This window comes from Gorilla gorilla, chromosome X, assembly GCF_029281585.2.
Source record: "Gorilla gorilla gorilla isolate KB3781 chromosome X, NHGRI_mGorGor1-v2.1_pri, whole genome shotgun sequence".
NCBI classification, from domain to species: Eukaryota; Metazoa; Chordata; class Mammalia; order Primates; family Hominidae; genus Gorilla; species Gorilla gorilla.
In genome coordinates, this window is record NC_073247.2 from 124577072 (window position 1) to 124590594 (window position 13523).

General features: G+C 41.0%; 1 protein-coding gene across 6 annotated transcripts in view; it reads right to left on the minus strand.

Moving 5' to 3' along the window:
* AMOT (angiomotin) overlaps positions 1 to 13523 on the minus strand; it is a 66023-nt gene that overhangs the window by 7417 nt on the left and 45083 nt on the right. For all 6 annotated transcript variants that reach the window (XM_019019733.4, XM_063703264.1, XM_004064735.5 and 3 more), the window contains 3 exons: positions 9468 to 9617; positions 8233 to 8423; positions 193 to 315 (listed from right to left, as the gene is read on the minus strand). In XM_019019733.4, the coding sequence (XP_018875278.1) occupies positions 193 to 315; positions 8233 to 8423; positions 9468 to 9617 (464 nt within the window). The remainder of the gene's footprint in view (positions 1 to 192; positions 316 to 8232; positions 8424 to 9467; positions 9618 to 13523) is intronic.

The window sequence follows — 13523 nt, forward strand, 5'->3', positions numbered from 1 at the left end:
CCTGGAATTCCATGTTTAGTGGAGATTATCAAGGTAAAGGTCATAGCATCTCACACCTTTAAGTGACAGGCTGGCAGGGGTGATGGTGGAGCGGGGAGGCTGCATGATCAGATTTCCTAGCTGTGAATAAAGATCCTATCTGGTCTCTATATCAATGTCTCAGATTCCTCAGGGTCCAGAACAACATTTTACCTGCCCTCCATGTCAAGGCAACGCTTATTGGCCATCAAGATTTCTTCCTCCTCTTTCTGGATGCGAGCTTCTAGAGCTGTGTCATAGCTGGTGTTAGGAGAGTGACTGATGACTGTTGTGTCCCTGGGGAGGAAAATGGAAGTGATGAGATGGGAGCATAGCAAGATCAATGAATGTTATCTTTCTTCTAAGTCAAGGAAGGCTTTTCTGGAAAGTCCTAAGCTGAAATCAAGCACATTTGGAACAGATGCTTTCTGGGGAACTAACCCGTAAGAGCCTCCAAAATAGGACAGTTCAGCGTTCAGGGTAGAAGGCAACGTTATTAGTATAGAAGTGGCTACAAAAGTCAGTGAGGGATGAGATATGCACAGACTTGCCTTCAGAACTGAACAGATATCATCCCAAAACCTTCTGGCAGATAGCCCCTTCAAGTTTTTAGATCATGGCCAAGCAACAGGAATATGCATATATTGGGCCAGGCATGGTGGCTCATGCCTGTAATCCTAATGCTTTGGAAGGCTGAGGCAGGTGGATCATCTGAGGTCAGGAGTTTGAGACCAGCCTGGCCAACATGGAGAAACCCTGTCTCTACTAAAAATACAAAAATTAGCCAGGCATGGTTGTGCACGCCTGTAATCCCCGCTATCTGGGAGGCTGAGGCAGGAGAATCACTTGAACCCGGGAGGTGGAGGTTGTTGTGAGGTGAGATCGAGCCACTACACTCCAGCCTAGGCAACAGAGGGAGACTCTGTCTCAAAAAAAAAAAAAAAAAAAAAGGAATATGTATATATTTCCATTTTATTCGCCTAGAAGTCATAAAGGGGGAAAGGTCAGACTTTCAAGAAAGTCAGAGGGTATACTAAGTAACTTATGGCTACAGATGAACATTGGTAAATACACCTGAGTACTAGAAGCAAACAACAGACACATCAGCTAAGATTAGGTAGGGCATGTGAGCTAATAAATAGTGCCTTTGAGTCAGTCCCACTCGATTCCTATCTAATCTACATCTGAAACATTCTAGCACCAAATCAATGGGTCTACCCCAACAAAGTGACTGTTCTCTTGCCAGAGTTCTAACTGCATAAAGGACCATCATGTTCCATTTGAAAGTGTCTCAGGCCATTAACTCAAAGACCAATTAATAAGGAAAAACACGTGCATGTGTGTGTGTGTGTGGTGGGGGGGTGAGGGAGGTTATTAGGATTAGGGAGAATACTGATGCAATTATATTGGTCTTCAAGGAAATCAGACAATAGACCGAGAAAACAATGAACTGGCACTGCTTCATTATACTTCCTAAGAGAATGGGGATCTGCAGGAGAACTCCAGGCATGTTTTCTGTTGGGAGCTAACTATGTTCTCTTAGCTTCAAGATTATGTCCAGTGCAGATGGGGATGAAGTGGCAAGAAAAAGAGGCAGAAAATTGCTATTAAGGTTGGGGATTTTGGTGAGCCTCTATAAAATTACTGTTCCCCAAAATATACGTGTACCTTATATGCAAGGTTGAAACCATTTACGGAATGATGAAATAATTGGAGAACAAGAAGGGGAAAGAATACAATGGCTTTCATCATTTGCCAAACTCAAAATATTTTACCATCTCAGCATTCTATACTTTCTCTAGTGCAATTCACTGGCTTGTAGTCCTACTGGGTACCCAAGAAGAAGCAGCATTTGCATAGTGCTTGAGAGCACAGGCTCTGAATACAGACAACTCAGCAGGTCCCAGCTTCTCCAAGTACACTCTGCCCCTAACAAGCTTTATGACCTCTGAAAGTCAAATTACCTGCTCTAAGCATGCCGCTTCATATGCCAAGTGGGAACAATATTTGTAACTTCATCTCATAGAGGATAAAATTATGCATGTAAATACAGTGTCAGGCATGGTCAAAACACTCAACAAAGCTATTATTAAGAGAGAACCACATAACTCAGGAGGCTGAGGCAAAAGGATTGCTTAAGGCCAAGAGTTCAAGGCTGCAGTCAGTTACGACTGTGCCACTGCATTCCAGCTTGGGTGACACAGCAAGACCCCTGTCTCTCAAAGAAAAAGAGAAGGAGGGAAAGAGAGAGGTGGAGGAGAGCGAGAGCGAGAGAGAATGAATCACATAGGTGGAAAGATGGAAGGAGACTAACATACAGAGATTACAAGAGATTCTGACTTGAAAGAATTCCAGCTCTTGGTAAAATCCTGGAAGCAATTCCTGTACTGCAGAATTCCAATGTGAAGGTTGGGGCTTTAGAGCCAGGACTGTTGAAAAGTGCATGGTGTCTACGGACACTGGGGAATTGAGCATACGGTTTGTCACTGGGGGAACTAGTGCTGGCCTGCTGCCACTTTCATTGCATAAAAGACCATTTTGGGGACTCAGAGCCCTGCCAGCTAATTGATATGGACACTGTTAACTCCTCAGGAATGGAGCCTGAAAATGTGGGGCACTTAGTGAATTCCGACAGGGCTGCCAGGGCAGCCCTCAGCATCAATCTTCCTTCTAGAAGACTAGGGCTACCAGGCCAATGGCTTAGGCAAAAGCAAGCAAGCACAGTATTTGAACGAGCAACTTGACCTGCTACCTTCCAATACTCCAAGACGTTCTTTAAGAACATCAGGAGAGAGATGCTGGGCTACGATCTGAAAATAAAACCTGCAAACCCCAAACTGCACATTCCTGATGTTGACAACCTCCATCTCAAATTCTTAAGTAAACAGTTCGTCATCTTCTTTCTCCTTCTTTTTTTTGACAAAGTTATCCCATCACATTGCTCAAACTGCTTTCTAGCATGTCACCAATAACCTCCTAAAACACCTAGTGGCCTTTCAAACTTCAAGCCTATCTTTTCCTATCAGCATCATCATTTTGTTTATTTAATGTGTGAACTCTACGTAAGTGGAGCACTGTGTTTGAAGTTCCTGGGAGGCTGGAGAGGGGAAAGGCATGGATAAGACTAGTCCTTAACTGTAGGAAACTTACAAGGGAAGAGAAAAAAGTCAATAATTAACTAGTACAGCAGTGAGTTTGGACTTTATTCCAATAGGCGCTGAAAATTATTAGAGCTTTCCAAGGGAATAAAACGATCTAAGCCATGCCTTAGGAAGACGGCCTTATCTCTCGTAGAAATGTGACAGAAAGATAAGAGAAGTGAAACACTGGAATCAGGCAGACCAGTCAGCAAGGTGATTGTAATAATCCCAGCAACAGATCATGAAACTATGCACCAGCGAGGTGGCAACGGAAATGGAAACAGGCTATAGGAAGTAGAACTGATAGAATTTGGAGACAATATCAATGCGGGAGTTAGGGAGATGGAAGAATGAATAACAACTTTGTTATTTCGAACTCAAATGCCTAGGAAAGATGAAATACTGTTTGCTGTGAAAGGAAACTGAGGAAAGGCTCTTTTGGAAAGCACTGCAATGGGTTTTGATTTTAGGTACACTGGAGTGAAAGTGACTTAAGAATTGCCATATGCCAGTATCTAACAAGTTGTTCAAAGTTCTAACTTTAATTTTAGAGATATCAGAGTTACTATTACGGTTATTATCATTGCTATTATTACTGAGAAGCTAGAGCAGAGAACAATATAACTAAGACAGAAGGTAGGATGAGAAGAAAGCAGAGGAAGGAAATTGAGAAATGCCTATAAAGAGGGAATAGGTAGACATGCATTATGTGTGTGAACAGCTTCTACCTTCAGCTTCCCTTTTCTTTACTTCCTCCTTTCCAGAATTTACTTTTGCTCAAAATAAACATGAAACATTACACATTCTGAGAAAGGTAGCAACTTAATTCAGTAAATGCAAGCTGATAAAAATTACATAGTTGATTGGGTGGGTTATCTTGTCATCCTTTTGCTGCTCTTCAGAAATAAATTCATTGTTTATGAGCTGAAACTAAAAATCTGCATTGCCAAATTGGTTCTTCTGCGAATGAACAAGGAATCCTACTCGGTAGTAATTTCCCCTCATCTATATTAAGCATCTAGAGAGGACTCCCTAGGGACAAAATAATATGGAGCCTTAATTCAGGCCATATTATTGTGATTATTTATAATATTTCCAGGTAACTAAATAATTAGCCTCAATTAGTATCTTACTGAACAGCTAATAATTCCTATTTTACCATCTTTGAGCTACACCATTTCTAAGAAGCAGCAGAATTATAGCAGCTAAGGAGACAAAAATACAGATTTAAATCCTAGTTCTTCTGCCATTTAGTAGCTGTGTGTGATCTTGGGCAAATTATCTAAATAAAATGAAAGAAATAAATTTCCTGTTATCACTTTGAACAAAACAAATATTTTAAGTATCAAATACTCATTTTAGATATGCCAAAATATCTTCAATTTTCTCTCTCTTTCTCTTTATCTCTTGGCCCTCTTAACCTTTCATCAAGGAAAATTCACCTAAACATACAGCTGACCAATCTCACAGAGTTGCCGTATCTGATGTTTAAGATGCATCTCAGGATAAAGGGCAATGCCAGCACTTTCCATATGCATCAAAATGCCTCCTCCTGGACTCTTTAAGGCTAAAAACCTAGGTTTTCACACTCTGATCTTGTCTGAAATCGTTAACATCAACAGCTTTCCCTTTGACAAGAGGTGTATCATAATATCAAAGTGTTGGAAGGGGTATAAATAGATCACCTAATATGACTTATCACCTGAGAAAAGACACTTGCCTGTTCTTATGTTATAATCTATATTTTATTATTCACAATGGCCAAAAACTGGAAACGACCCCAATATGCATATATCCAAATATGCATACATAAACTGTGATACATCCACACCATGGAACACTACTCAGCATCAACTTGAATGGGTTTCAAAATCATTGTGTTGAGTGCAATATGTCAAACAAGAAGAGTAAATGCAATATGATTCCTTTTATATGACATTCTGGAAAAGAAAATTATAATTTTATGACAAAATAACAGATTAGTCATTGCCTGGGGTCAGGCATGGGAGGAAGCAATCAAATTCAAGGGCACAAGAACACTTTAGAACAGGTCCTCTATGTTAATTGTGGTGGTGGTTACACTATTGTATACAATTACCAACATTCATCAAACCGTACGCTTACAACAGGTGATTTTTTAATATGTAACCAGTATCATAATTGAAAAAAATTGTCTTACCCAACTATCATTGATATCATCCAAGCAAGATGTCCTAACTGTGAAATCTGTCATTTACCAAATGAGCTATTAGGTTTGGAATATATTAAGTTTGAGATCCTGGTAGAATACACAGAAACCAAGCAGATCATTGAAATGTGGCACCAGATTTAGGGATATAATTTATACATTTAGAAATTGTTTCCTTCTTGCTTTCACATCTTCCTTTCTCCTTCCTTCCATTTTTCTTCTTTCTTTTCTACTTTCCTTCCTTCCTCAAATACACTTGAGCACTTTCCAATTGTAGCCAATATCCTAGACACTTGAAAATTATTTTGAGGCCGGGCGTGGTGGCTCACACCTGTAATCCCAGCATTTTGGGAGGCCGAGACAGGTGGATCACAAGGTCAGGAGATCAAGACCATCCTGGCTAACACAATGAAACCCTGTCTCTACAAAAAATTAGCCAGGCATGGTGGCACACGCCTATAGTCCCAGCTACTTGGGAGGCTGAAGTAGGAGAATGGCATGAACCCGGGAGGCGGAGGTTGCAGTGAGCCGAGATAGCGCCACTGCACTCTAGCCTGGGCAACAGAACGAGACTCCTTCTCAAAAAAAAAAAAAAATTATTTTGAAAGAAAAGAAAATATAAAACTTTTACCATGGAAAGGGGCAAAGAGCAGAACCTTGGTCAATAGCTACATTTAAGATTGAGAGAAAGAAGAGGAAAACAAGTAGACAAAAGGAATAAAAAGAAATGTTGGAAAGAAAGGCAGAAGAGCCCACAGGTTTTAAAATAAAGTTTTCTGAATGTTACCTCCCAAATATAGAATCTCATTTGAAAGGAAAGAGGAAAAGAAAACCAACCTCCATGGTAGAACGTAAGAGGCACTATCATTGGAAAAGTAATATAATCCTAGAAATAGGAAGGTCTGAAGGAATCACCTAGTCCAATTCCCATATTTTACAGAAATTTCAATACAATCTCTCTGTCAGCATCTCCTGTGGATTGGATTAGTAGCATTCCAGAAAGACACACAATCGTGATCTGGAATGTTCACCTGTGGAACTATCAGAAAGTGTTCTTTCTAGGTGGGAACCAGGCTGTGTTTTAGCCTGTTAAATGATAGGCATACACATTTTGCCAAAAACAGTGATTAGATGAAAAGTTTCTACCTGATGATTAAAATGAATTCAATTTAAATTAAATCTACCTTGTGGGAGCCAACAGATTCTGAAAATCCATCTGAAAGGGGTTTCCCCGAATACACAAAGCTTTCAAAGGAGGAAGGAAGGAGGGTAGTTTCTTTATACAAGGCCCCCAAGTGACAACCCCTGAAGCTCTCCTGCATTTTGACCTGGAGTCTATTCTGAAGTAGGCACCATGAACCATAGCTTTCTAGTATTTTCTCACACTGCACACTCTCGTGACCTGTATGTTTCTAAGCTTCTGCCTAAAGGTGACAAAATTACCCTGTATCTTTCCACCTGTCAATAATAACAATGTTTTTTCAGCATCAGGGTTTCTTATATAACCTCTGAACAAGTGCTGGACACAGGTGTTTCCTTGGGAGCTAGCAGGTAAAATTACACTTAATTCTGCTTCTAACCTGCCTACAACCTTCGAGACCATCTTCCGGCAGAGCTGGGGCTTCTGTGCACTCTATTGCCACACTGGCATGTATTGAGTATGCCTTGCTTAGGAAACAAGGCCAGGAAGCTTAAGCCCATGAGCTTAAGCTCAAAATCAAGCCACAGGCAGCTTCCATCCATTTGAGGCATAGATGATATCTAATGAAGACAAGCAGATGACATTAGAGAGACATGTCTTCCTAAAGAACCAAAGTGGGCTTATAAAGCACCGGTTCAGCTCTTAGCACTGAACCTCCCCACCTCTGATTTGGCATGGAAGGACTCAAAAATAAATGTATCCACTGCCCGCTCCACATACATATCCCAACCCAAAGTCTGGCAAGCACTTCCAGACTCTGCTGGCTTACCATGCTTAGGAGAATGTTAAAAACAACACTGTGGTTTTTAATAACTTTCTGGGTAGAGACCTATCTGGGTGCAATATGCTGTAGCCTGCCTTTCATACCCAATTCCAGACCAAGGCTCTGTTATTGCCACAACCCAAGTCATCACCTGACTTGAATTCAGTTTTTGTTGTTGTTTCTTTTTCTCTCTCTCTTTCTTCCTTTCTTTTTACCCCAACTGATGATTTTGAGCAGCAGCAAGGTAAGACACATGAGGTAAGAGCAACTATTTCCTCCAAAGGCCAATAATTGACTTTTATAATTTGAAAAGGGGAACAAATAAGGAGCAAAAGTAAAAATCCTCCAGCCACTTTCTCTCCCTTACCAGATGAAATGTGACCGCTCACACACGATGAGGTTATGCACATAGAGAATGTGGCCTTCAAATATTGACCTTCCCAAAGGGCAGGGATGGGTTCAAGTTCAGCACAGCCTTTGACATACCTTGGACAAGCCAGAGCTATCAAATGACAGCAGCAACTCCTCAGTGACATTTAGTTTCTGAGTGGTAGTTTCTCTGGAGGGGCTTTCACTCCGGTCCTGGGGCTAAACAACCTGCATATGTGGCTGAAAGAATCTGTGGCTCTGGGGAAGGAGGGGTGCAAATTTTCAGCTGATCCCATCTGCAATCATTCTGGCTTCTGGGGAAAGCTGAACTATGATTCTAAGAAGTTTATAAAACAACTTTGATGTTCAAATCCCTGACCCTCTGTCTCTACAGCCGTTCAGTCCCTGCATAATCAGATGAAAGAAAACACACTTAGGCAGAAATTGGGGGGGGGGAAACCCAGAATATTAAAGAAAATAAAACACTGGAAAAATCTATGAATCAGTGACCTTTCTGTTCTTCCCACTCATGTCCTACCAGCTAACTACTTACCTCTGAGCAGCCACGGTTGCAGCAGCATCCAGAGCGAAATGTCTCATCACATTCTCCTCCAAATATTTCTGCTCCCACTTTGTCATATCAGCTTCCAGAGCCAGAATCCTCTCCTCTTTCTCCCGAAGGAGCTCCATCAGCGCAGCGGCATTGTATTCTGAAACGTTGGTGGGCTGACAGTTGCCCTGACGCTGTTGGGGCAGATGCAGAGAACCCTCAAGTTAGTGAGAGAAGAACCATGGTGTCTGAGCCCCTATTCTTGGAGAGGATTACTGCCCAGCCTACTTCTGTTTTGACTCTGATTCAGAAAGAAGCAGGGGGAATTCAGATCTCCTCCCAGGGCCACAGGACTTCCTATCATGGGCTTGAATGTGAGGTTCCCTTGGCCAGGAAAGGGGCTGTCATATCAAACTGTCATGCTACTCAGAAAGTGAATTAATGGCCTAAAAATTGCCATCCCTGCCTGCCAGCATAACACACAACAGAAATGGGAATTTAAAAATCTGGCCGGGCATGGTGGCTCACACCTGTAATCCCAGCACTTTGGGAGTCTGAGGCAGGTGGATCACCTGAGGTCAGGAGTTCAACACCAGCCTGGTCAACATGGTGAATCCCCGTCTCTACTAAAAATACAAAAAAAAAAGTCAGCTGGGCGTGGTGGTGCACACCTGTAATCCCAACTACTCGGGAGGCTGACGCAGGAGAATTGCTTGAACATGGAAGGTGGAGGTTGCAGTGAGCTTGGATCACGCCACTGTACTCAGTCTCAAGAAAAAAAAAATCTAGGATTTAGATCCTATCTTGCCCATAACTTGTTGTAGTTATCATTAGTGACTCATGCCAACTTTTCCTAGTCTTGATTTTCATTCATCTAAACTGAAGAGTGGTACAGCCAGATGATTTCTGAAGACCATTTCTAGTTCTACAATATCAAGATGTGTATTTGTGTAGCAGCTCTAATTCTTACAGCGTCTACTGTTCCTGGAGTTCATGTGAAAATAAAAGGTGCAAGATAAAAGGCTTAAAGGATATTTCTGGGATAGGAAGCTAAGGAAACAGACTTTGTATTCTCAATTGGGAGGCACTCTGGAGTAAGATTAGGTGGGAGAAAAATGTAAAGATGAGCAAGTGTGTGCTTTCAGTGTTCACGTCAAATGCTAACTGAAAAATAAGCAACCAGGAATAATGTCATTTTCTTACTTTTTTTTTCCTTTCTTCCTTTAAGTTCTCCATACCTGCTGGATTCTCAGAGATTCCAGTTCCCTCTCCAGTCGTGTCCGGAGACGGTGCTCTAGCTGCTCACGTTTTTCACATGCTGCCTGGAGCTGTACAAGGGCCTGCTGCATCTTCTCCACCTTGTCAACGTACACTTGCTTCTTTTTCAGCTGGAAATCCATGTTGGGTAATTTGCAAGGTGAAAGGAAAAACAGCAAGCAACAGGGTCAATTATGTATCCCCTAAATCCAGCCTTGTGTTTAGATCTCTTCTTGTTTTAGAGTCCAGCTGCAAAAAGGAATGGATGGCGAGAAGGTCCTTCACAATGAGTAGCAGGCTGCCTTGTATTGCTCATAAAGAGAATGTGAAGGAATCGAGAGTACCTTTTAAACCTCTTCCTTCTTCCCCATCTCTATACCTTCCCAAAGTCTACTCTTATAAGTACCATCTATGTTAGATGACCAAGTTTTTCAGATTCCCAATTATGCACATCCTTATCTCTGGCCTTTTTCACTCTCATATGGATTATTCTTGGGGAAGGCATATCTTATTTTGGTTATTGCATTAGGCAAATGCTTTAAAAGGGTGGATCTCCAGGAAGAAAGGTTTGCTTTGGTATGGAAAGGAAGCCCACCCCTTTTATGTAGCTGTCTCTTCTCCAAGTGGGAGAAAAAGGGTGATCAACTGCTGAAGGTACAAGAAAGTCAGAGTTGTCTTTTTGAAGTCTTTGGTCCTGGTAATCACCCCATATAATCCATCACTGCTCTCCTGGAAAGTTTCTGCTTCTCAAAAGTAAAGGCGTCACGTGATGGTTCAAAAGCCTTTAGTCTCCACATCGCCTAGCACTGCCTTGCTAGTTCTTTAGGTTATTTGTGATTGCTACTTCATGAGCCTGAATTGGAGACCCTGGGCTATAGTCTCTCAACTTTTATTCTGGAACCATAAAAGATCCCGAAAGCCTCAAATTAATGACTCAAAAGTGAAACTAAATGAGTCAAACATTATTATTCCTCTTTGCAAGCCTATAAGCCATATCCAAAAGCAAATGTAGAAGCAAGTAGGGAATAAGAGTGTGAGTTCTTTGTAACCTTGTAGCTTATAAGCAAAAGCTTGACTCTATGCAGATAAAATAATGAGAAAGATCTCAGAGCTCTTTAAAGAAGATATATATCTTCTTCTTTAAAGAAGATATATATCTTCTTCTTTAAAGAAGATATGGGGAAACTGCAGGCTTCCCAACTTGTTAACAAATAAGCAGATTATGCTTCTCGTAATACTTGTGGGGCCTCCTCAATGCTAATAAATCAACTCATAGCTGTTTCCAAAGCAGAAATTCTTCCAAGTGGGGCACATCTGTCATTATCCTTCTGATGGAAGTTGATGTTAGGGATCAACATCAACTTGAGGTTAGAGACATCTTCACTCTTCAGATTAAAATATGAAAATATTCTTGATAATCTAGTGAAAAAGAAATTCAGGCATCCGATTCTGACTTTTCAACAAATTCCCAAGCTCTTGAGTTACCTAGGTAGATAACTGCAACATAAGAAGTTACCCACCCTACCAGCATTACCTAACAGCCACTTAGCTGGGGCCCAGCTGGCAGAACCAACCTGACTCCCTCATTGCAGAAACCTTCATGGTAATGAGTCCAAATCACTACTTGGTAGAATTTCCAGTCAGACAGCACTAGCATGTAGTGATAGAAAAACCCTCTTTGTCTTATAATGGCCCCCTCCTCAAATTAGAATTGCTGAACTTTCTCTAAGTCGAAGGAACCCTATCTTGTATTTTCCTACCAGACCTGTAGTATGCCTTGCCTAGGTAACTGGAAAACAAAAACTTTTTCGACTTTTGTTGTACTTCTTTGACATTTCCTCTCATTCCAAGTCTAGTTCAATCTAGCCTTGAAAACCAGTTGAGGTGAGTTCGAAGCCTAGATGTTTTTATCCATTAGAACTTTTCCTAGGAAATAAAACAAACAAAACACCATCAAACTCTTTACCTCAGTAAGTTTAAACCTTTCTTCCCCGGGATTTGTGGCTGTTTATAACAACACTGACTAGGGCAACCAAAACTTTTGCCTCTGCCTTCCTATTTGCTAAGCTTTGAATAATTGGAGAGAAGGAAACATCCTCTATCCTTCACCTTTTGGGTCTTATAATCCTTATGAGCAATTTAAAGCTGAATGCATTTATTTGTGAATCGCTCTGAAAGTCCTAAGGGAGCAGGGCAATGTTAACGCAGAGAATGTGAACTATAATTACTAAGGCTTGCAGCAGTTATACTTAAAGGCAATTAAACTTAGATAGCATGCAGTTCTTGCCTTGGTGGTAAACTACTGCAATGCAAGCTCACAAAACTGAAAAATAAGCAATCCAGGGCCACGTGGATTTCTTCAGAAAGGGAACCTAAATATCCTAGCAAAAGCACCCCGCAATAGAAGTCACTGAGCCAACTCTCTGGAAGGGAAATGCAATAAAGGCCCGGGGAGTTCTCCGAGTTGGCTAAAGATAGGCATGCAGGTCAGATAAATTCCACAAAGCAAGCCAAAAAATATCTCATTTTGATTTGCCACTGGGATGATTTTCCACAAGGTAGCTGGACCACTGTGGCTGGCATAGTTTTCCCACCTCATTTAAAACGAGAAAAAGTGCAACTCACCCATAAACACCATAATCACCTAGTAAATGCCTACTCTCTAGATAGGGTAGAAAAAGACAACTCTTGCATGTGACCAGTCCAAGATCCTAGAGATGCAATCAACAAAGCCAACCATCTTCTAAGTTACACTCTCTACATTTTCTAGATCTTATCTACGTGTAAAAAGGAACAAAGACCTATACGCTTTATTAACTCCACTACTATCTTGAACATTATGTGCTTCACTTTTACCTTAGTCATGACAAATCATGATGTATCTTTATATGGATCAAATGAGATGATGCATTAAGTGCTTAGTAGAGTGTATAGTACAGAAAGTACTCCAGGTGGTTTGTTCTTTTTTAGAGAAAAATTAATACCAAGCCATACACATTCCAGTCCTCTCAACTTTGAACACTCACTCCAGATATCCTTGACATGGCTATCATTCTCTCAGTAACTCTAATGATCACATCATTGTCTAATTAGACAATGCAAATATAGCCATTTTCCCACAGGAGGACATATAACATTAGGCCTCAAACACTTTATGCTGTAGATATCTTTGGATAGCAAGTTGTTCATTGGAAATACAGTTAGAAGCAACCACTGAGTAGCTGCAAGGATACTGCATTTCTTTCCAAATGACATGATTTGCAAGGTACCTCTGCTTTAGGAGAAAGAAATATTTTACCTAATATCAAAAGTACTATTTAACTAAAGACCCCTAGGCAAAACAAATTCTCTTTCTCTCTCTTTCATTCTCTCTCTCTTCCCTCTTTCTTTGTCTCTCTCTGTGTGCGTGTGTGTGTGTGTGTATGTGTATGTCACATACACACAGATATACATATCAGAAATTTCTATCTGACAGCACAATGAAAGGTAAAGGAACAAGGTGACAATTAGGAGACTTGGGTTCTAGTCCTAGCTCTGCTATTAATAGCAACTTGCTTCTCTATTCTCAGCTACAGAGACCTCATTTGTTTAAAAAAATGAGGGGGGTTTCAGGAGTCAGCAAACCAAAATGGTCAGCAGCAGCCCAAATCCAGCCATGTCCATTGATTTTGTCTATAGCTGCCTTACAGCTACAATGGCAGAGTCGAACAGCTGAAGTTGCAACTGAAACTGCATGGCCCACAAACTCCAAAATATTAACAATATGGTCCTTTACAGAAAAGTTGGCAAACCCCTGGAGAGGTCTTCAAATGGTGATGCAGAGTCCCAGTGTTTTGTGGAGGTGCTTGAGGGGCCACTATGGTGGGTGGGTTATATCAGATGGCTCCTCTTTTATGTGTTTTACGTATTAGGGTTCTATTTAAAATTTCACCTGAAAAAACAATTGCCAGAGCTTTGTGTGTGTTGTATTCATGTTCATTTTTGTTGTCTGTTACCTGTCTTCCCTAGAGAATGGGCCTCCCACCTTATTTTGTTCC